Below are 24663 nucleotides of genomic sequence, written 5' to 3' on the forward strand. Positions count from 1 at the left end.
ACACACACACACACCAAAAAAAAAGTCTTCAGATCTGGACAATTCACGTAAATGACATTTAAATTGACATTTGACATTTGAAATCAGCAAATTTTGCTGAAAAGCCACTAGTTTGCAGGTAACCGTGTCACAGTCTTGAACTACAAATGCATCCCTTCCTTTTAACTCACCTCTAGTTAACAGAGAGGTGCTGCACCGTAGCTTCACAGGCAAATGCCGGCAGTGTTAGCTTTTCAAAATAAAGTAAATTTTAACATTTCTTGATATTTAAATTTATTTCAATTCTGTATAAACCTTTATTCTGAAGGTGTGGTGGCCTGAATTTTACCATGGTGGTGCGTCACAATAAAATACATTTAGAGGAAACCCTGGACTTTACCCTCTCTAACACAATGGCAACACTTGAACAGTACAAATTTGTAAATTTTCACAAATCTAAAATCAACTTGTTCACAAGCGACAAGTGAAAAGCATATAAGTAGTAGTGCATTAACACCTATATTTGACAGTTTCTTAAATAAAAATGGTACCACTTTACAATAAGGCTCCCCTTATATCAGAATCAGAATGCCTTTATTGTCATTATACGCAAGTACAATGACATTAAGAGCCGCTCCTTTTTTTAGTGCAAAAACATGCTTAAGAAAAAAAACTCACTAAAAATATAAAAATGTAACACAATATAGATGTAGTAACACTATGAAAGTAAAATAAATACAATTATTTCACAATTATATTGCACATTATGGATATTAGTGAGGTAGTTAAGAGGTAAGGTGATTGATGTTGTTTTCACACCAGATGGTCTGGTAGACTTGGTTGGGGACCAATATTCATAACATTTTGTTTACATTTGAGCTGGTGCGCTTGCATTCACACTGCACTGTGCAGTCGAGCCAACCTGTTTGAACCAACCTGTTCCCCCACTCGCCTGTGGTGGCGCTGCACCAAGAACTACTGAAAGAAACGACACAAAAACCTCTGAAGAAGACACTTCTTCTTCTTCTTCTCCTTCTTCTTCTTCTTCTTCTTCTTCTTCTTCTTCTTCTTCTTCTTCTTCTTCTTCTTCTGGAAATAAAAACAAAAACGGAGTGGCGTCAAATTTTAGCGTTTTGGGATTTATATTTTGTCATTTTTCAAAAATGGACTCAGCATGAGCAGAAGATGAGGCAGAAGACCATGGAGAATGTTGTTTTTCACACAAGGCAGCTGACGGCTCAATATGAGATAAGATAAATGCGTGTTTGTTTGCCCTGCGCAGTAGTCCACATGTTGCTTGTGGAGCGAGGTCCGGTCTGCTTGCATTCACACTGTACTCGAACTGCGCTGGAGTTCTCTTCTACCGAACCAAGACCTAGGTTTTAGCCCGGGCCAGAGTTCGCCTTTTTGTTCCGTGACAGAATTTGATGGCGCGTTCACACCTCCCTAAACGAACCAAACTTCCTAGGCAAACGGGCTAGAGTTTGGGACAACAGGGCTGGTGTGAATGCACCCTGAGAGTATGAAATGTCAGTAGTATTGCACTGTAGAAGTTCAGGGGTTTGGGAGGTTAGATTATTAAATTAGTGCATATGTGAGGTCAGTGTGGTAATGGCTTTCGGGAAAAAACTGTTCTTGAAATGTTTATTTTCTAAACACAACATCTCAGTGGCTTTTAAACCCCAAAATACATTACGGCAAAGACTGGTTCATCCCAAAGATCCAGTCTCCCGGCACAAACAGAGTAATATTGTGTATGCTGTTCAGTGTCAGGAGGGCTGTGATCAGTCTTACATCAGGGAAACTAAACAGCCACTGGCCAAAAGGATGGCCCAGCACAGAAGAGCAACAACATCAGGCCAGGACTCTGCAGTCTACACTCATCTCCAGGCCACTTTTTCAGGGATGAAGATGTTCACATCTTGGATAGAGAAGAACGATGGTTTGAGAGAGGATTAAAGGAGGCCATCTTTGTGAAAAGAAATTGTCCATCATTAAACGGGGTGGAGGCCTCCGTGTTCAACTGTCCCCCTCTTACAATGTTGTTATTACTAGTATCACTCAGCCCTCTGTGAATAGTAAACAGCTATCAGTGTGCTAATGATACATCGTTAGGCTGATGGTTCTTCTTGATCATGTGAGCAGCTGGTTTTGGTTGTCAGCAGCAAAACTGGTTGATCCACTCTGAGAAGGTGCTGTTTATAATACTGAGCTGAATACAGCACCTCAGACTGAGGAAGTCTTTTGGATGAAAGACGAAACGTTTCTACATTTTTTGTTGTTGTTTTGCTTTGTTTTGTTTTTTGAAGATCCAGAGGACCAGATTTAACTTTTTTAGATTTTTCTACCTGGATTATTGAGCATGCATCAGGATATGTTCTTGACTTTGTTTGCTCTTATTCTGATGCACCTGTAACACTACACTGAACAAGTCAAAAAGTTAATAACCCGGGTGTGAACAGTCCTTGATTATACTTTCTGCTCTGTTGAGGCAGTGTGGTGTGTAAATGTCCATCAGGGAGGGGAGAGGGCAGCCAATTATCTTTTGTGCTGTCTTGACTACTCTCTGAAGCCTCTCCCTGTCTGCCAGGGTGCAGCTGCCGTACCATACTGAGAAACAGTATGTTAGCAGGCTCTTGATGGACGAGCTGTAGAAGGTCAACAGCAATTTTTCAGGTTGTGCTTCTTAAGTACTCTTAAGAAGTGTAGTCTCTGCTGAGCCTTCTTGATGACCGCTGTGGCAGTGTTTTTCTAGTTAAGGTCAGCAAAGATATGGACACCGAGAAATCGGAAAGTATGAACTCTCTTCATGCACACGCCATTGATGTAAAGGAGGGCTAGGTTGGTGTTGTGCTTCCTGAAATCAATAATTACTTCCTTGTTTTTTTATATTCAAAGCCAGGATTTTCTTTGAGCACCAGGTTGCTAGCTCCATGACCTCCTGTCTGTAAAATGTCTCATCTACCTTAGAGATTAGTCCGACCACTGTGGTGTCATCGGCAAACTTGACGATGAGGTTGTTGTTGTGGGCCGGGCTGCAGTCATGGGTGTAGAGACAGTACAGCACAGGGCTCAGCACGCAGCCCTGTGGGGAGCTAGTGCTCAGCATACGAGTGGAGGAGAGGTGGGGACCAAGTCTTACAGATTGGAGCCGATTGGTGTAACAACCCCCTCCCCCCCCCTTTTAAAAAAGGGGCTGGACCAAAATCACCACAACAAATAAGCAAGTTAAATCAGGTTTATTGTGAGTACCCGCTTTAGTGTAATTGGGTCGAAACTGTTTCTGGTGTCGAGTTCTGGGTGTCTGGGCTGGAACGATTCTGTTGACAGGAAGAGATCGGTTAGTGGTCAAGCTGGAGACAGGGACAACAGTAACAGTCAAAGAGAAATGACCACTAACCGTCTCGTTGTTTGAGGGGGGTTCCAGAGACTGATGTTGTTCCAGCAGGACTGAGCAGCTTGCAGGAGAGGCTGGTTCTGGTGAGAAAAGGCAGCCGGCTGCAGCGGTGAGCCAGTGTTTGGGGTTCGTGAGGCGAAGAGGCTTGTCCAACAGGCGGGGGTCGGTAACCAAGAAGCAGATACCATACCATACCATACCACTTTATTTATAAAGCACTTAAAACAGCAACAAGGCCAACCAAAGTGCTGTGCAGACAAAACAACAGGTAACACACAAAGCAAAATACAAAATGAGGTAGATCAGAATATAGACAAAAAACGATGCAGATAATGACGACAAACCAGTGTGGAGCATACAGGATCAAAACACAGATCATCTTGTGTTGAAAGCTATTGAATAGTAGTGAGTTTTTAAACGGGACTTGAAAACCGAGAGGGAGGGGCCTGTCTGACCAGCAGAGGTAACTCGTTCCAGAGTCTTGGTCCTGCTACAGAGAAGGCCCTGTCACCTCTGCGCTTAAGACGAGTTCCTGGAACTGTGAGGAGCAACTGGTCCACTGACCTCAGGGAGCGTGGTGGGACATACGGTTGTAGCAAATCAGAGAGATTGGGGGGGGGGGGGGGGGACACTGTTCAGTGATTTGTAGACATACATGAGTATTTTGAACTAGATTCGAAAGTGAACCGGTAACCAGTGTAGGGAGGCCAAAACTGGCGTAATGTGTTCTCTTTTGCCTGTACTGGTTAAAAATCGGGCTGCTGCATTCTAGACCAGTTGTAGTCATGCAATGGAGGTCTGACTGGTACTAAACAGGAGCGAATTGCAGTAATCAAGCCTAGATGTAATGAATGCATGTATTACTGTCTCCAGGTTCTTTTTGGACAATATGGGCTTCAGTTTAGACAGCTGCCTCAGTTGGAAGAAACATGATTTAACGATCATGTTTACATGATTGTTAAGTTTCAGGGAAGGGTCCATTATCATGCCCAGATTAGTGACTCTTTGTTTTTCTGACAGGGTTAGAGCGGAAAGGTCGATGCAGTGGTTTGTGATCGTGTCGTTGGGAGGGAACAACATGACTTCAGACTTCTTTTCATTGAAACTTAAGAAATTTAAAGCCATCCAGTCCCTGATGTCAGCCAGGCAGTTGAGCAGCGGTTGAATAGAGCATGTACCATTGTGTCTTAGGGGAAGTAAATTTGACAGTCATCGGCATAGAAGTGGAAGGGCATGTTGTGTTTCCGGAAAATAGCACCAAGCGGCAGCAGGTATAAAGAGAATAGGAGGGGACCCAGTATAGACCCCTGCGGAACCCCCCATTTAAGCTCTGCCTCTGCGGAGCTAAAATCCTTGATGGAGACACAAAAGGATCTGTCAGTGAGGTAAGATCTGAACCAATTGAGGGCTGATCCTGTGACGCCCACCCACTGCTCCAACCTAGCAATGAGGATCTCATGGTCGATGGTGTCAAAGGCGGCTGTGAGGTCAAACAGGAGAAGCAGCACAGAATCACCGGTATCTGTGAATCTGAAGATGTCGTTAAAGACCTTCAGCAGGGCAGTTTCAGTGCTGTGGAGAGGTTTAAAGCCAGATTGGAAAAGCTCTAAGATGGCGTGATCCTCCAGGAAGCACTTCAACTGGGACTCGACTATTTTCTCCAGTACTTTAGAAACAAATGGGAGTTTGGAGACAGGCCGGAAGTTGGAAACGACTGAGGGGATGACCAACGGTACCAATTCGTGAGGCGCAGAGGTCAGTCCAGCAGGCGAGAGTCCAAAACCAGGAAGCAGATGGGTGACAAGACCGACAGGTGAGACGACAGGACGTAGTCATACAGGCGGGGCTCGTTACCATTTTCAGAGAGGCATCAGTCCAGGGGGGTGAGCAAAAAGCAAAGTCAGGTGAGCAATGAGTCAGGAAGCAAGGAAAGCGAACCAAAGAGGTAAGGATACAAACCAGGGAACGGGACAGGAGCAAGGAGAACAGGTATATGACTAAACTGGGTAAATACTAAGAGAAACTATGAGATACAACTTCCGGTAAGATGGCGCCTGTGTACATGGCTTGCAATCCATCTCTGCTGATGGTGTTCATATTATTGGTGGGTTTTTTTTCATTTCTCATCTGCGACATCAACTCTCTGCTGGTGTATGAACGACAACAACTTTTGGATCTTCGACTTTGTGCCACCAACGTCGCTAATTTTGATCAAATGAGCATAACTCTGGACCCCCCATCCCCGTCCCCCCCCGCTGCTGGCGGGCATGCTTGTTTACCTGCAACGAGCCACGCACCTGCCTCCCCGGAGACATTGCTCCAGAAACCGTGTAAAACGCGTTGGCCGACTGGTGAAGCTTAAAACCCTGTTTACTGCCTCTGAATCATCCTCTCCAGCTGATGGTCAACGTTTCCACCTCCGATCCTCGTGCTGTACAGATCCTGTGGCGCGCTGTCTGGTCCTGCTGTCGGGGTCTCATCATCACACTGGGCCTGTGCGCGGCTGTGCTTCCTGCCGGAGGCGCACGTTGAACTCTGCAAATCTGAGACCGCTGGACTGGACACTTCAATCATCTCCTCCTGTGGTGGATTATACGAGGATGGCCCTGATAAATGCCAGATCATTGGCTAATAAAACTTTTATTTTGAATGACTTTTTCTGCTGCAACCAAATGGACATTCTTTTCATCACTGAGTTGGATCTGCCCTGGTGAGTTGAGTGTTTTTCTGGAATTACTGCCTCCGGATTGTTCTTTTTTCAATGCTCCAAGGACAACTGGTCGTGTTGTAGGATTATTGACTGTTTTAAGAAACAATTGCTCTGCAGACAGCTCAATGGTTTAGCCAATTATTCGAGTTTTGAACTGCTCTGTTGTGAGCTGGGCCACTCCAACCCAGTTCTGTGTGCTATTTTTTACAGACCCCCAGGTTACCATAAACAGTTTTTAAATGAACTCTCTGACTTTCTAACTGGTATTCTGCTCCAATATGATCGGGTTTTGATTTTGGGAGATTTTAATATCCATGTGTGCTGCCCTGATAAACCATTAACTCACGACTTTCTAGACCTCATCCAGTCCTTTAACTTTGTTCAGAGTGTTGTTGGTCCAACTCACCAGCAGGGCCACACTCTTGACTTAGTTTTAACGCATGGTTTGTCTGTTTCTGATTTAGAAATCGGTGACACTAATTTTTCTGACCACAAACCGGGTTTATTCAACACCTCTTTGATTTGTGATCACCTGCACCCCCCCCCCACCCCCACCCCACCCAAGCCCTGTAGGATTTTTAACCCTACCACCGCCACACTCTTCTCTTCCATCTTTGCTAGAAATTCTGTTACAGACTCTAAACTCTCTGTGTCAACTGGACCCTCTGTTCTTGCCATTATTAAAAGCAGTTTGGCTACAGGTGTGGTTCCTGATGTTTTAAAACATGCAGTGGTAACTCCATTAATTAAATAACCCGGACTTGACCCTGCAGCTTGTTCAAACTTCAGGCCAAACTCAAAACTTCCATTTCTTTCTAAAATCTTGGAGAAAATAGTTTTTAGTTAACTAACCAAGTTTTTGAATGGAATAGAATTTTTGAGATTTTTCAGTCAGGATTTAAACAACTGCACAGCACTGACACAGCTTTAGTAAGGGTCTGTAATGACATTCTGCTAGTGAATGACTCTGGTCAGTCTGTGATCCTGGTACTCCTTGACCTTACAGCTGCATTTGACTGTTGATCACAGCATCCTTATGTCACGGCTAGAACACTGGGTTGGGATTACAGGGGTGGCGCTAGAATGGTTCCATTCGTATCTGAGTGACAGGAGCTTTTGTGTTAACTTTGGCAATCATTTCTCTGCTTCTGTCCCTCTTTCCTGTGGGGTCCCGCAAGGCTCCATTCTTGGACCCCTTTTGTTCTCATTGTATCTGCTCCCCTTGGGGTCCATCCTGAGGAAACATGGTATTTCGTTTCACTGTTACGCCAAAGATTCTCAGATTTATCTGCCTTTAAAACCCAACACTTCCTGCTCCATCCACCCTTTGCTAAAATGTCTTGATGACATCAAGACTTGGATGGCTGTGAACTTCTTGAGTTTTAATGATCAGAAGACTGAGGTCATTGTGTTTAACCCAAGCTCTACCACTGTCACTGATCCTGTAAACCTGCACTCCCTTCAGCCACATCTAAAGCAGTCTGTTACCAATCTCGGGGTAGTGTTAGACTCAGACTTTAAGTTTAATAAACAGATTAACTTTGTTCTACAAAAAAGCTTCTTTCAGCTAAGGCAGATAGCAAAGCTGAAGTCCGTTCTGACCAGATCCAATCTTGAAAAACTAGTCCATGCATTTATTAAAACCCGGCAAGACTATTGTAACTCACTTAACACAAGGTCATCAGATCTGATTTAGTATTTCATTGTTTCTGACGGAGTTTATGCTTTTTGTTATTATTTTCTTGACTTTTGACACAAGGTGATCTTATTTAGTATTTCATTGTTTCTAATTATGTTTTCTGTTTTTTTATTTTTAGTCCATGTGCTGTAAATATATCTTGTTACTTTTTATTTGATGTTGTGATATTTTTGTTTAGCCCTTTGGTAACAGTTTCTGCTTTAAATGTGCTCTATAAATAAATCTGACTTGACTTGACTTGACTTGAGATACAGGATCAAGAGATCAAGAGCACGGGATATCTACTGGCAGTAAACTGTTTTCAACTATCTGGCAAGCACCCTGTGTGAGAGTCTGACTTATAAAGCATGCAGAGACAGGTGCAGCTAAGGGTGCATTCACACCAGCCCTGTTTAGTCCGCTTTAATTGAGCTCTAGCTCATTTTCCTAGGAAGTCCGGTTCGTTTGGGGAGGTGTGAACGCGCCATCGAACTCTGTCACGGAACAAAAAGGCGAACTCTGGCCTGGGCTAAAACCTAGGTCTCAGTCCGGTAGAAGAGAACTCCAGTGCGGTTCGAGTACAGTGTGAATGTAATCAAACCAGGCCCCGCTCCAAAAGCAAGAAGTGGAGTACAGCGCAGGGCAAACTAACACACATTTCTCTTACGTCATATGGAACCATCAGCTGCCTTGTGTGAAAAACAATATTCTCCATGGTCTTCTGCCTCATCTTCTGCTCATGCTGAGTCCATTTTTGAAAAATGACAAAATATAACTCCTAAAACTGATCAAACTTGATGCCACTCCATTTTTGTTTTTATTTCCAGAATAAGTGTCTTCAGAGGTTTTTCTGTCATTTCTTTCAGTAGTTCTTGGTGCAGCGCCCCCACAGGTGAGTGGGGGAATAGGTTAGTTTTAACAGGTTGGCTCGACTGCACAGTGCAGTGTGAATGCAAACGCACCAGCTCAAATGTAAACAAAATGTTATGAATATTGGTCCCCAACCGAACCGAGTCTACTAGACTATCAGGTGGGAAAACAACCTAATTGAAAGGTAATCAGAGCTGTAGGTGCTGCAGTGAAGACAAACCGGTATGATCAGTGAAGACAACCTTAAACCCACGTGCAGCCAGAAGAGAAGAAAAGGATCCAAAGACACCAAGCAGTGCACAGGGTGATAGAAAATCTAACCTAACAGGCATGAATCGTGACAATTGGTTAAGAAATCTTTTATACAGGCACATGTGAGGGGGGGGAGGCCAAGATTGTCCAATTTGTTTATAAGAATGTCCGGAATGATTGTATTAAAGGCCGAGCTGTAATTCACAAAGAGCATTCCGCATTGTGAGGCGGCTGTGGCTGAGTGGTTAAAGCAGTCATCCTCCAATACGAGAGTTGGGGGTTCGAATCCACCACCACTAAGCATTTGTAAACCTTCTTTTTTTAGTATATAATATTATACTTTATCACTGTATTATAAATATCTACAGCTATTAGTTGTAGATACTATAATACAGTGATAAAGTACAATATTATATATAGCGTCTTTTAAATCGGTGAGTTATTTTGGTGGAATGACCTATGTCCAATATTGAACTTTAACGCTAGTATCATCCGATACCGATACCATGCTGATAATATCGTGCATCACTACTCAGGGAGCTTTGTGTTGCACTGTCACATAAAATTCCAATAAATTATTTTGACATTTGTGTTTAATGTGACAAAAATGAAAGAAGTTCAAAAGGCACTGAGCAGCAGGCTGCACATTTTCAGCTGAACACACAGTCCAAAGATGTGCTTCTAATCCACATAGGACAGATGATTTATACAGCTTACATCTTTGTGGATCATAGGCTATCAACAAAAGACTGTCCGCTCTGATTCTGCTTAACCTTTTATATTTTGTTTGTTGGTGTACAAAGATGATCAACTATTTATTTGGATGAGTGGAGGATAAATAAAATCCTAATAATAATTGATTGTGTTTGTTACAGACATGATGCCACTATTGCACAACTATGTTACCGTGGATACAGACATGCTCCTGTCCATTCCAAAGCACTTAGAGGTCATCTATAACATGTGCAAAAAGGTCAGGCTAGACGTACGTTGAGTTGATTATCTGGTACACCGCTGAGCCACGTTGTTCAACAACTTCTTGACCCTAACCTGTTGCAGGTGCTGACTGTAGATGCAGGTGACGATGCAAAGTGTCACGCAGCAAAACTGTTGGAAGTGATCGTCCTGCAGTGTAGAGGCAGAGGTATCGACCAGGTCAGAAGCAGCTGCATTCACCCTTTTCATTTATTTTGTCTGGTAACACATTTCCTTCCTTGTACAAACCAAAAATAAAATCAATTACCGTTTTCATGCGTGCACAGTTTTAAAAGGTCCTTATTAGGTCATTGTTTCTTGATCTAATACATCCTGATGCATGCTCAATAATCCAGGTAGAAAAATCTAAGAAAGTTAAATCTAGTCCTCTGGACATTCAAAAAGCAAAACAAAAAATATGTAGAAACGTTTCTTCTTTCATCCGAAAGACTTCCTCAGTCTGAGGTGCTGTATTCAGCTCAGTCTTGTAAATAGCACCTTCTCAGCATGGATCAACCAGTTTTGCTGCTGACAACCAAAACCAGCTGATCACATGATCAAGAAGGACCATCAGCCTAACAATGGATCGTTAGCACACTTACTAGCACATCAGTGTGCTAATGATCCATTGTTAGGCTGATGGTTCTTCTTGATCATGTGAGCAGCTGGTTTTGGTTGTCAGCAGCAAACTGGTTGATCCACTATGAGAAGGTGCTATTGGACTGCTGAAACACCATTTATATACCTCCAGACACAGGCAGACAGTCAGCAACTGACAAGTCTTCTACATAGACAGCGAATCAACCAAACAACTGTCAGGACTCTCAGAATATTGTCTCTTGAAAGGAGGGGCACACTTCAAAACTAAAATTAAGCATAAATGATCTACACAATACTGTATATACAAGTAAGTTAACACTATTTATCTGAGGAACAAGCAAGAAGGTAACAGTGGAAAGGAAAAACTCCCTCATGAAGAAGAAACCTTTAGCAGAGCCAGGCTCAGGATAAGTGGCCATCTGCTTCGACTGCTTCGGGTTTGGTAGGAACAGATACACAATGGCAGGTTGAATGTCAATGTCAATTTATTTATATAGCACATAAAAACAACAAAAGCTGACCAAAATGCTTTACAATTTAGCCATCCATTATCTTTTACCCGCTTCTTCCTTTTTGGGTCGCGGGCGTCACTGGTGCCCATGTCCAGCCATCACTGTGTGAGAGGCGGAGTACACCCTGGACGGGTCGCAAGTCCATCACAGGGACACATAGAGACAAATGAGACAAACAACCATTCACTCTCTCACACCTAGGGACAATTTAGAGTTACCAATCAGTCTAACATGCATGTTTTTGGTCTGTGGGAGGAAACCAGAGTACCTGGAGAAAACCCACACAGCACAGACAGAACATGCAAACTCCACTCAGAAAGAACCCCAGACCGGGATTTGACCCTGGATAACCTGCTCGCTGAGAGGCAGCCGCTCTACCAGTTGCACCACTGTGCTACTTTATACTTTGTAATTTATTCAAATTAAAATGAAATTAATAATAACAAAAAACATCTACATCTTGTGCCACTCAGGAAGAACAAGAATGTTGAACTCCAACAATAAAAATCAGGTATAACTGGTTCTCATACTCTGCATGGATCAAATGCCAAGGAAAAATGAGTTTTGAGCAAAGATTTAAAAGTCTCAACAGTCTCTGCAGTCTTTAAATGATCAGGTAAACTGTTCCAGAGTTTTGGAGCAGCAACTGCAAAAGCCCAATCACCTCTGGACTTCAGTTTAGATCTGGAGACATCTAAGAGGAACTGGTTGGTAGACAGTGCTCTTACTGGAGTGTAGCTGTTAATAAGATCACATAAATAAGATGGGGCCAGACCTTTTAAGACTTTAAAAAAAGCAATAAAATCTTAAAATCAATCAGGAAGTGGACAGGAAGCCAGTGCAGAGAAGCCAGGACAGGGGTTATGAGTTCATGTTTTTAGTTGCTGTTAAAAGACGACTTGCTGCATTGTGGACTATTTCTAAGCGATGCAAAGATGATTTGTCTAAACCAACATACAAAGCATGACAATAGTTCAAACAATAGCTAAAAGTGTGACTCACCTTTTCAAGGTCTCTGAAAGGGAGACAATACTTCACCTTGGCAATGAGTCTTAGTTTGAAGAAACTGGATTTCACAACTACATTTATCTGTTTGTCTAATTTAAAAGCACTATCAAAATTAACTCCCAGATTTCTGACAGTGGAGTGGCTTTATGAAGCCAAGGGGCCAAGAGTGTCAAGGGCATTACATTTATCAAATCTGATGACTTCATCTAAAAAAGTTAAATCTGGTCCTCTGGACATTCCAAAAAACTAAACTAAACAAAAAAATTGTAGAAATGTTTAGTCTTTCATCTGAAAGACTTCCTCAGTCTGAGGTACTGTATTATAAGACTGAGCTGAATACAGCACCTCAGACTGAGGAAGTCTTTCGGTCAGATCTTCCTCCCATTCTGCTTTTGGAAACTCTAGGAACTGCAAGTAAACCTGCAGTCTGTGAGTGCAGAAGTGCTCTGTTAGGAAAATATGGAACAATAAGATCTCAAATACCGCATTTTCCACCGTACACGTCGCACCACCCTATAAGTTGCATCAGTCCATATTTGTTGGCATTTTTTATATTCTCTGTTGTCTTTATATCTTGTGATTCTCATATATGTTCCTTTGTACTGAAACTCTGGCACAATAATTTTCTGTGGGATTAGTAAAGTTCTATCTTATCTTACCTTAAAGCAGGCACAGTTTATTTATTTTTATTCTTCACTGATAAAAAAAAAAACTAACTTTTTTTTCATACATGTTTTAAAAACAAACGTTTCTACCCTCCGTCCTGGACTCCTGGTCCTCCCGTCTTCCAGGGCTCAAAATCCGGTCTTTGTGCGCACGCGAGGCCGGGGCTCGGGGTCCGGCCTCGCATGCTTCAACGGGTTGGTAGCTAGTATGATCCTCCACGGTGACTCCGCTCGCTCGAATTTTGTCGTCAATCACCAAACACAAAAAATGCCTGGACTTCAGCATTAAACACAGCGTTGTCATTATTGTTTTTAAAATCTTAAAAATAGATTAAGCCACTGCTCCACATTCCGAGAAATTGCGAATGGTGTAGTGGTGAAAAGTTTCTGAGATCCAGTGACTCCTCCCCCTGACCAATCAGTGCCCTGCATTCATGTTTCGGTCCTGATTCAGCTCACTCAGTCCCACCAGAGAAGTAGGGACAAAAAAAGGTCCCTAATCAGCCTCGAATCACCTAAAAAGTACTGGTGGAATAGTGATTTTTCCGTGGAGGGCTGAGTAGAGTTGGGACTGAGTAGGAGCAGTGCAAAAGCCCCAAACGTGGACCATACCAAGCCGAGTAGAACTATGCTGTACCGGTACTAAAGGTACTAATGGAAAAGTGGCAATAGCGGACTGTGGTAGCTCAATGGTCTGAGGTTGTGTCAGGAAGGGCATTCAGTGTAAAAACAATCGCCGAGTCTTTGTGTGAATTAGTTCACTGAAGAAGTGAACAGCTAAAAGAAGAAAAAAAATACTTTCAGAATTTGGGCAGGATTTTAATAAATCTGCATAATTCTAAACAACAAAGCAATTTTCTTGTACAGGTCCTTCTAAAAAAATTAGCATATTGTGATGAAGGTCATTATTTTCCATAATGTAATGATAAAAATGAAACTTTCATATATTTCAGATTCATTGCACACCAACTGAAATATTTCAGGCCTTTAATTGTTTTAATACTGATGATTATGGCATACAGCTCATGAAAACCCAAAATGCCTGTCCCAAAAAATTAGCATATTTCATCCCACCAAGTGTTTTTAATACAAAAAACGCCATCCTTCAAATAATCATGTTCAGTTATGCACTCAATACTTGGTCAGGAATCCTTTTGCATGAATGACTGCTTCAAGGCGGCGTGGCATAGAGGCAATCAGCCTGTGGCACTGCTGAGGTGTTATGGAGGCCCAGGATGCTTCAATAGCAGCCTTAAGCTCATCCAGAGTGTTGGGTCTTGCGTCTCTCAACTTTCTCTTCACAATATCCCACAGGTTCTCTATGGGGTTCAGGTCAGGAGAGTTGGCAGGCCAATTGAGCGCAGTAATACCATGGTCAGTAAACCATTTACCAGTGGTTTTGGCACTTGTGAGCAGGTGCCAGGTCGTGCTGAAAAATGAAATCTTCATCTCTATAAAGCTTTTCAGTAGCTGGAAGCATGAAGTGCTCCAAAATCTCCTGATAGCTAGCTGCATTGACCCTGCCCTTGATAAAACACAGTGGACCAACACCAGCAGCTGACATGGCACCCCAGACCATCACTGACTGTGGGTGCTTCACACTTGACTTCTGGCATTTTGACATTTCCTTCTCCCCAGTCTTCCTCCAGACTCTGACACCTTGATTTCCGAATGACATGCAAAATTTGCTTTCATCCGAAAAAAGTACTTTGGACCACTGAGCAACAGTCCAGTGCTGCTTCTCTGTAGCCCAGGTCAGGCGCTTCTGCCGCTGTTTCTGGTTCAAAAGTGGCTTGACCTGGGGAATGCGGCACCTGTAGCCCATTTCCTGCACACGCCTGTGCACGGTGGCTCTGGTTGTTTCTACTCCAGACTCAGTCCACTGCTTCCGCAGGTCCCCCAAGGTCTGGAATCGGCCCTTCTCCACAATCCTCCTCAGGGTCCGGCCACCTCTTCTCGTTGTGCAGCGTTTTCTGCCACACTTTTCCCTTCCCACAGACTTCCCACTGAGGTGCCTTGATACAGCTCTCTGGGAACAGCCTATTTGTTCAGCAATTTCTTTCTGTGTCTTACCCTCTTGCTTGAGGGTGTCAATGATGGCCTTCTGGACAACAGTCAGGTCGGCAGTCTTACCCATGATTGCGGTTTTGAGTAATGAACAAGGCTGGGAGTTTTTAAAAGCCTCAGGAATCTTTTGCAGGTGTTTATAGAGTTACGTCGTTGATTCAGATGGTTAGGTTAATAGCTTGTTTAGAGAACCTTTTCATGATATGCTAATTTTTTGGGATAGGCATTTTGGGTTTTCATGAGCTGTATGCCATAATCATCAGTATTAAAACAATTAAAGACCTGAAATATTTCAGTTGGTGTGCAATGAATCTGAAATATATGAAAGTTTCATTTTTATCATTACATTATGGAAAATAATGACCTTGATCACAATATGCTAATTTTTTTATAAGGACCTGTATATATTGGGCATTCCAACAAAGTTAAGTCAGGTCTTCTGGACTGTTTCTTTTTTTGTTGCAACATTTCATCCTTCATCCAAAAGATTTCATCAGTCTGAGAAGCCACAACAAACTCAATACCACAAGTGGCTTACTCACATTGTGAGCCAACCAGTTTTATGGTGATAAGATGGTTTCTGGAGTTCGCCTTCTCCTCCGTCGACTCCTCTGAGGCAGCCAGAGTCGACTATTCTAAAGGGGAATAGTGAAAGCAACAGACACAGTGTTACTTCTGTCACTTCCTGTGTTATAAGGAACAAGCAGAAGCAACACATTTCCTGCGTTAATTCAGACATAACCAATCGAGACATGATCAGTAAATAAGCACTCAAAACATAAACTTTGAAAAGGTACCACTCTCTAAAGACTACCGTATATATAATTGTAGTCAGAAAAGTAACATTAAAGAAAATGCATTTAAAACGTATTACCATTTTACTGCATCATTCTGTCTTTTAACCTGCAAGACCAGAATAATCGATCATAGGTCACTAGATCAGCAGTCACAGTGCATCTTATTCTCATGAATTATACTTCAACTGAGGAATGAATTGTGTTGTTTTTTTTTTTTTTTTTCATTTATATTTCCCACATACCATGAACCAAAGACAATTAATTTTAACCAAATAATACAAAACATTATTATTTTTCTTAATCCATTTTCTTAAAAGGAGTGGCTCTTAATTTCATTGTACTGCATATAATGACAATAAAGGCATTCTGATTCTGATTCTAATGTGTTTTTCTGTCTTTCTTTTTCAACTGAGTTTTATACCCACTTCATTAACATAGAGTTGTGTATTTGCAGTGCATCCCCCTGTTTGTGGAGGCCGTGCTGGAATGTTTGTTGCGAGGGGTGAAATCCAGTGAACTGAGAACAATGTGTCTGCAGGTGGTCATTGCAGCTCTCTACTACAATCCAGCTCTGCTTATTCAAACCCTGGACAACATGCACTTCCCACACAATCCACAACCCATTACTGCCCTCTTCATCAACCAGTGGATCAACGACACAGAATTATTCCTTGGGTAAGAGCAAACTCAAACAATCATCCATCTATTATCTTCAAACAATCATAACTTTTCTAAAGTTCAAGTTTAAAAATGTTTGCTTAATCCTTTTTTGTTGTTGTTAGTGTGGTTGTTGTGGCTCAATAAGTGATCATTTGTTTAGTAACAGGACCTGCACAACAGAAGAATACATTATGGAGCCATAGAACAATAAAAGGAATGACATAATGGAAGAAGCGTGTAATCAGCCATTGATTCAAATCAGGTGTGATAGAGAGAAACCTCTAAACCAGGGGTGCCCAGACTTTTTCGGCATGCGAGCTACTTTTAAAATGACCAAGTCAAAGTGATTACCTACTATAAGACCCCGTTTACACGAGAACAACCTCTGGAAAAAGTAGTGTTTTTTCAAAAGTTTATTGGGGGTAAAAATATATATATATATTTTTAAAGTGGGTTTACACAACAACGCTGTAGTTTCCATGTCAGTCAGGTTGCCAGATAAGAAATTATGAACTTTAAAATTATAGTATTTTGACCTAAACTGTCATGTGTGTCGAGTAAAGATATTCTAAGATATTGTGATGCATGCTCAATAATCCAGGTAGAAAAATCCAAAAAAGTTCAATCTGGTCCTCTGGACATTCAAAAAAACAAAAAAACAAAACAAAGCAAAAAAAATGTAGATACGTTTCATCTTTCATCTGAAAGACTTCCTCAGTCTGAGGTGCTGTATTCAGCTCAGTCTCTTAAATAGCACCTTCTTAGAGAGTGGGTCAACCAGTTTGCTGCTGACAACCAAAAGCAGGAGGGGAGCAGGAGCAGGACAAGGCTATTGACCGTATTCTGTACCACAGACTGTACCCAGGGGAGGCCACACCTAGTCTGTATGGTTTACCTAAAATCCACAAACAAGGTGTACCTTTAAGACCCAATTGTTAGCATGATTAACTCTGTCACTTACAATGTTTCCAAATATCTGGCATCTGTACTCATCCCTTTAGTTGGCAGCTCAGAACACCACTTACAGAACACCACGGACTTTGTGGATAAGGTGAGGGATGTCATCATGGAGACTGATGCAACAATGGTCTCTTCTGATGTCACATCACTCTTTACATGCATTCCTGTTGATGATGGACCATCATCTTCTTTGGACCACAGAAGATCATCAGGCATCCAACAGGGATGACTCTTGCCAAGCTTGGTGTATTTCGGTCTTTCAATGCGAAAAGTTATAGTGTTTGGAAATTTACGGCGTGACGCGCACATTTCAGGTCTGGCCACGCCCCTTTAACATATACGAAAATGCAATCTTTTGATTACTTTTACTCCCCAATGTGTTAAGGGCATATCAACCAAGTTTGAAGGCAATCCTTCAAAATCCCTAGGATAAGTTCGTTAAAATTTGCAATTAAAAACGCCCAAAAATGACCTTTTGACCCAAAATGACCAACTTCCTGTTGGCTTTGGACCAGGGCTCCAAGAGACTTTTTCATAGGTCCTGAGAAGATACAGATGTTCACCGAGTTTCAGAATTATCGGTCCAAAAATGGCTTGGCGCTGAGGTTTTAAAATATTCTAGGGGGCGCTGTGGAGGCTATTGGCCAATTATCATGGATTCCTGTTCAAGGGGTGGATAATGATTGATCATACTGATTTTGGTGCACCTCGGTTCAAATCTGGAATTTAGAGCCAAACGTATTGCGACAACGTTATGTTTTACTTTGCCACATCGCGACGCCCACATGCTCTACCCAAAACTGTCAGTGTTGGAAAGCAAGTTACACCAACATGTCTTTGGTCACTGGACACACTATCATGCTGATTAGGTAACAGGGGTCAGATAGGGACAATTAACGTAAAACTTTACACTTCCTGTTGTCAGGGGGCGTGGCTTAAGTGATGCCATGATTTGACCATTCAGTCTTGCAACTTTGATGTGGATCAATCACAGAAAGTTTGATGTCTCAGACAGTTTTCTTGTAGGAGCTATTAGTGTTTCGTTTTTCATGGCAAGATGTCCAACTTTGAGGCCTGACCCTGCCCCTTCAGCATGCTCTGAAACGAACCGTTTAGATAACCTTTCGTCCCCCATACCTTTTGAACCAAATGGCCAAGTTTGAAACCGATTGAGCGGAATCCCTAGGAGGAGTTTGTTCAAATGTGGAGACTGTAAACCTTCAAAAAGGTTCCAAACAGAGTGGTGTAGTGTATGCGATCCAATGCAGCGAGGACTGTCCAGACCTCTACATTGGAGAAACTAAACAGCCTCTTCACAGACACATGGCTCAACACAGGAGATCCAGCTCTTCAGGACAAGATTCAGCTGTTCACCTCCACCTCACAGAGAAGGGACACTCTTTTGAGGACCAAAATGAGCACATTTTGGACCAAGAACACAGATGGTTTGAGAGGGGGGTGAAGGAAGCAATTTATGTTAAAAGAGAAAAGCTGTCTCTTAACAGAGGAGGAGGCCTCAGATTTCCACTTTCAAAAACCTATAATGCAACTTTAAAACTGATTCCCAGCCAGTTTTCACACCTGATGGGAACAGAGGGGTCTCATCTGTGAATTAGAGTAACAAAGACTTTAAGAAGCCCCCTACTGTTAAGGTGTGGAGGTGTGACTTGTCAAATCTACATATGTGTGTGTGTCTTATCTCACTCAGCCTTATAACCTGAATCTCTCACTCACTGCTCATTGAATTGAGAAAGCTCCTTGGATGAGGAGCAAAACGTCTTCTGTTACAAATAAAGTCCAGTTGTTTTTGTATTGAACGCTTTTTGAGTACCTCAACATGCTTCTTTAAGTTGGTTGGGGAGTTTTTGAATGCCAATATCTCTGTTGTCTTTGGTAGGCATAGGAGGCATTAAGGAATCTTTCACTCCGTGTGAAAAAAGTTCTTATAAATACAGCCACGGGTGTTAAACACCACCGAGTTCATCACCACAGATGGAACACGGTTGTCAAGCTCTGGAGACTTGAATCAGCTCTGAAGATTGAAGAGGGAAGATTTTGGCTGCAGAAGAACTGAAAAAAAACCCCAACAAAAGATAGAAACTTAAAGCAATGAAGAACCGCTCAGCAGCACATGATCACCCTTCAAGAGGACTGACCCCAGATAACTCTGAACAAGTCTCTGATTGGAATTAATTACATTTGATGACCGTCTTCAACAAAGGCTATAGGAATTATTCTCCTTTTTCCTGGAAAACCAATCCAATCATGGGATATGCGGTAGGAACCAGCCTTTTTGAACCATTTTACCCGATTTAAAAATTACAGGTTGCATTTTATGTTTTTTTCTTAGTAACAGCACAGTTAGGGCATGGGCCAATTACAAGAGATTAGAGATTGATAAGATAAGAGATTGGTGCATCCACACCTAGAGGAATTTGGATTTTCACCCGTTTTTGATTTTTATTTCATTCATTATACGGCATTTTTTTTAAACGCATTTGCTTGCACTTCTGCTGGATTTTTGAAAGCTACGAATGTAACCTTACACAAATTTATGATTAAAAACACAAAGCATGAAACTCATAGAGTGTTGGACTCATTTTCCTGATGGCATCTGAATGATGCATGCTCATTGCTGAACTTACTCATGAAGTGTGCTTGGTTCTGAGATTTTGGGAGGTTTTTAACGGTTACTTATTTAGATTTTTGAACAGCATCCCCATATGGCCAACTTGTCCTGGCCTAGGAAAATTACCAGGTCTTGTACCAATTGCAAAACATCAAATAGAGGAAAAGCAGTCATAATGTAGGATACCTTATGGTAAACTTTGGGGTCACTGCTACTTGACTCTAAGAGCTGTGAGGTGAAATGGGGTGTATCCTGCAGATGAAGGTTGTTAGTGGCTGGTCGAATCTTTCTCGAACCCAGCCTAAGAGGGCCTGACCATAGTATTGTTTTGGGTAATACTCAGAAGTCTAGGGGGGGGTCCAATTACCGGTTAGACGAGAGCTGGAGGGGTGTTAAACCCTGAGACGAAGATACCAGTTATGAATCTTGGTACACCGTGATAGACAGCATCCAACATGCTGGAGGCGTGTTAAACCCTGAGACGAAGATACCAGTTATGAATCTTGGCGCACCATGATAGACAGCATCCAACATCTGCAAGGTGCTTTCAGAAGCATTCATGTAAATAATGTCACCATAGTCAATGGAGGGAAGGAAAAGCACAGTTACAAGGCGTTTCCTAGCATTCAGAGTTAGACCGGATCTATTTCTTGAAAAAGAAACCCAGTTTTACTTTCAGTTTCTTTACCAAGTTTTCAACATTGGTCTTAAAAAAGATGTGAATCGACCAAGATGCCCAAGTATTTGTAAGGATTGGCAAACTCCATAGGGGCACCGTTCAAATTTAAAATAGAAAGAACGACTGCTGGAACCGATTTCATGATTGAAAACAACATCCCTTTGGTTTTGTCTGCATTTAGTACAAGTTTGAGATGGAACAAAACTGACTGGATGATGTCAAAACCTGATTGCCAAAGCTGGAAAACCTTAGCAACTGTTTTAGCTCGACAGTAAACAACTGTATTGTCAGCTTTGAAATGGAAGGATGCATCAGGCATAATCTGACCTTCATTACCCATGTAGATTGTGAAGAGGGTGGGTCTTAAGACTGAGCCTTGTGTTACATCAATGTTAACAGTTAGATAACTGGAAGAAGTACCGTTATGTTGAACACATTGCCTTTGATCTGACTGCTGAAAATGTTTTAAAGGGATAATTGGAAAATATCTTACTTAACTTTGGAGAGAACACTGTCTTATTTTATTTCACTTTTCAACCGCTATTTTGTTTTCTGCTGGAGGTCTCTCTCTTCAGTTCTTTTCTCTTGTATAATTGACTGTTATCACTTGTGACTCTCACCCTAGCCATCATGTCTGCAGGGCATAATTTGGAGAACAATTCAAGTATTCAAATTGAAATGCCCTCCCCCCCACTGACTTCTCATGATTCAGGTACAATCTCTTGGACGACCATGGATCTCACAAACTGGGTCATCATGACTTTTCTTCCCAAAACAACAACCCCCACTGATTTGAGAGCTTGGTGTGTCCTTGTAATTAAAAACGACTTCATCCTCACTGAAACTGAACTCCATGACGACATGAGATGGAAAACTGTCACTGCTAGACCACCTACTACTGTTAAATGGAAAACTTTTAATTGTTTTGTTACTTCTTCTTTCTGGGATTGAACCAAACCCTGGCCCGCCGCTGCTACCTGACTTTTGTACACCAGTTGAATTTAAAAACCGGTCTGGGCTGGGTTTTCTACATTTAAATGTCAGAAGTCTTATATCTAAACTAGATGCAATAAAAATCTGGGTTCAGTCCACAGAAGCAGACATAATAGTCTTATCTGAAACATGGCTCAACAAAGCTATCTCTGACAAACAAATCTCCATTCCTGGCTATAATGTTTTTAGATGTGATCGCCCCAAAAGAGGTTGTGGAGTGGCTATTTATATCAAGAACAAATTCACAGCAAATTGTCTGTCTTCTTGCTCAATTAGCAAACAACTAGAGCTACTGGCAATAATACTAGACTTCCCTGACGGTCAATCAATCACTGTGGTGGGTTGTTACAGGCCCCCCTCAGCCTCAAGTGACGCCCTCACTTCCCTAAGAAACTTTCTGACGGGGCTAAATGCTAAGGAACTACTGCTAATTGGTGATCTAAACCTAGACTGGTTGACCTCTACATCTGACAATCTTAAATCCATCTGTGAATCATTAAATCTAACTCAACTAATTCAAACATCAACACGCCCAAATAACAAAACCCCTGAAAAATCCACCCTACTGGACCTTATCCTAACAAACATGCCTCACAAGTACACAAATACATGTGTTTTCGCTAATGACCTTAGTGATCACTGCACCATTGCAGCCGTAAGAAACGGAAAATTACCAAAATTAAAACCCACCATTATTTTCAAAAAGGATTTAAAACATTTCTGTGAGCAGGCCTTTTTTCACGACTTAGCCACTTTTGATTGGAATAAAATTTCATTGCTAGATGACGTAGAACTTGCACTGGCTTACTTCAACGAGGGTTTTCAAAACATAATCAACACACATGCTCCACATCGTAGATACAGAATAAAGGGACGTAAAAATCCTTGGTTTTCCACTGAGATAGGAAATCTGCTGGATAAATAAAGGCTAAATGATAAAAGAGATACTACCTGGGCTAAGGCCAGAAAATCAAAAACTGAACATGACTGGCTCAGCTTCCGACAACTTAGGAACAAATGCACAACCCTAATTAGAAATGCAAAATCAAATTACTACCTGGACGCATCCACAAAAAATCTAAATGATCCAAAAAGGTGTTGGCAAATAGTAAAATCAAATTCTGGTCAGACAACAACCACTGATTTACCCAGCTCCATTATGACCAGCTCAGGTATTCTGTCAGACAAATTATCAATTCTAAACTGTTTTAATGAACACTTTATATCCTCTGGCTCCCTGTTCGAATCTACGCATCCTGAAATGTTATCTGCTGACCAAACTGATGAAAATCCACCCCCAACTCCGCATGTGCTAGACAAACAGGTCACAAACCGATTTGACTTTGTATCAATATCTCCCAGTGAGGTTCTAAATGCTCTAAAAACTCTTGACACACGCAAAGCAGCAGGACCTGACAACATAGAACCACTTTTCCTAAAACTAGCTGCAGATTTCATTGCTGAACCACTTTCATGTATTTTCAATCTCAGTCTAAATATAAATACAATACCCAAAATCTGGAAATCGGCTTATGTTCTCCCTCTGCTAAAAGGGGGTGAACCAACTAATGTCAACAACTACAGACCAATTTCTAAATTATGTATTCTTGCTAAACTGTTCGAAAGACTTGTCTGTGATCAGCTAACTGTTTTTCTACAATCAAATAATATTTTATCACAACTCCAGTCAGTATTCAGAAAACAGCACAGTACCGTAACTACAGTTCTCAAAGTATTAAATGATATCATACATGCCCTGGACTGCAAACTATACTATGTTGCCCTATTTATAGACCTATCCAAGGCATTTGATACAGTTGATCACAGACTATTGACTAACATCCTGAAACACTCTGGTCTATCAAAACTAGCAGTCTCCTGGTTCACCAACTAACTGACAGAACACAGTCTGTCCATGTAGCCGGATCCTCCTCTACGTTCCTAGATGTTGTGAAAGGGGTGCCACAGGGTTCTGTCTTGGGTCCCATTCTTTTCTCCTTATATATCAACGATCTATGCAGTGATCTGTCAAACGCCTCCCACCATTATTATGCAGATGACACTATCATTTATTGCTGTTCATCCTCCCTCAGCCAAGCCTTCACCTCTCTTCAAGACGCTTTTAATATTATCCAGTCACGTCTGCAAAAACTTAGACTGGTCTTAAATGCTGACAAAAGCAAGATCATGGTTTTATCCAACAGAAAGCAGCAACTAGAGAACCCACCTCAAATTGAAACCCAAGAGGGAAAACAAATAGAAATGGTCTCCACCTACAAAATCTAGGTTTCAACATTGACAATAAACTGTCATTTAAAATCCACATCTCCAAAATGGTCACTAAACTCAAATTGAAGCTAGGGTTCTACTTCAGAAATAAATCCTGCTTCTCATGTAAAGCCAGGAGAACATTAGTAGCTGCAACTTTCATGCCGATATTAGATTATGGTGACGTGCTGTACATGAGTGCTGCATCAAAATACCTACAGTCCTTAGACTCAGTTTATCATGGTGCCCTTCGATTCATTACTGATTCCAGTTATTGCACTCATCACTGTGAACTTTACGTCAAGTCTAGCTGGTCTTCTCTCAGCGCTCGCAGATACACTCACTGGATATCCTTCATCTATAAGACCCTTCTAAACCTAGTCCCGTCATACTTTACCTCCCTAATACAAACATCACACAATCATTACTCCCTGCGCTCTAATGACTTAATCCTGTCAGTTCCTCTGGTCAGAACTGAACTAGGAAAAAGAGCATTCAGCTTCGCCGTCACCTCAGCCTGGAACAACTTACAGACAGATTTGAAACTATCAACACTCATCTCGCCTAGATCCTTCATGTCAACCGTATCAGATAATGTTATCAAAAATCTGGACCATTGCAGATGTTTCTAAAACATTACTTATCAAATATACATGTCTTTGTTGACTTTTAACTCTATCTACTTAAACTGATGTCTGTTCTACATTTAATGTCTACAGAAGTCTGTCTTATCCTGATGGTTTCAAACTGTTAACATTTATTTATCGTGATAGTAGTTTCTTTTTTCTTTTGATAAATGTAAATGCTTATTGTCAGTTACCCTGTGACGTGTGCTGATGACCACTTGACCAGGTCACCCTTGTGAAAGAGATCTCGATCTCAACGGGCTCTACCTGGTAAAATAAAGGTGATTGATTGATTGATTGATTGATTGATTGATTGATTGATTGATTGATTGATTGAT

General features: G+C 41.6%; 1 protein-coding gene across 1 annotated transcript in view; it reads left to right on the plus strand.

The window, feature by feature from the left end:
- The window catches only part of ipo8 (importin 8), a gene marked incomplete in the record, with an annotated part of 477409 nt that overhangs the window by 431164 nt on the left and 21582 nt on the right, over nt 1-24663 (plus strand). The window contains 3 exon segments of the mRNA XM_037695763.1: nt 9762-9859; nt 9946-10041; nt 15965-16185. Of these exon segments, the coding sequence (XP_037551691.1) occupies nt 9762-9859; nt 9946-10041; nt 15965-16185 (415 nt within the window).

The sequence above is a fragment of the Nematolebias whitei genome, chromosome 22 (genome assembly GCF_014905685.2).
Source record: "Nematolebias whitei isolate Nwh7 chromosome 22, NemWhi1, whole genome shotgun sequence".
Lineage (NCBI taxonomy): Eukaryota > Metazoa > Chordata > Actinopteri > Cyprinodontiformes > Rivulidae > Nematolebias > Nematolebias whitei.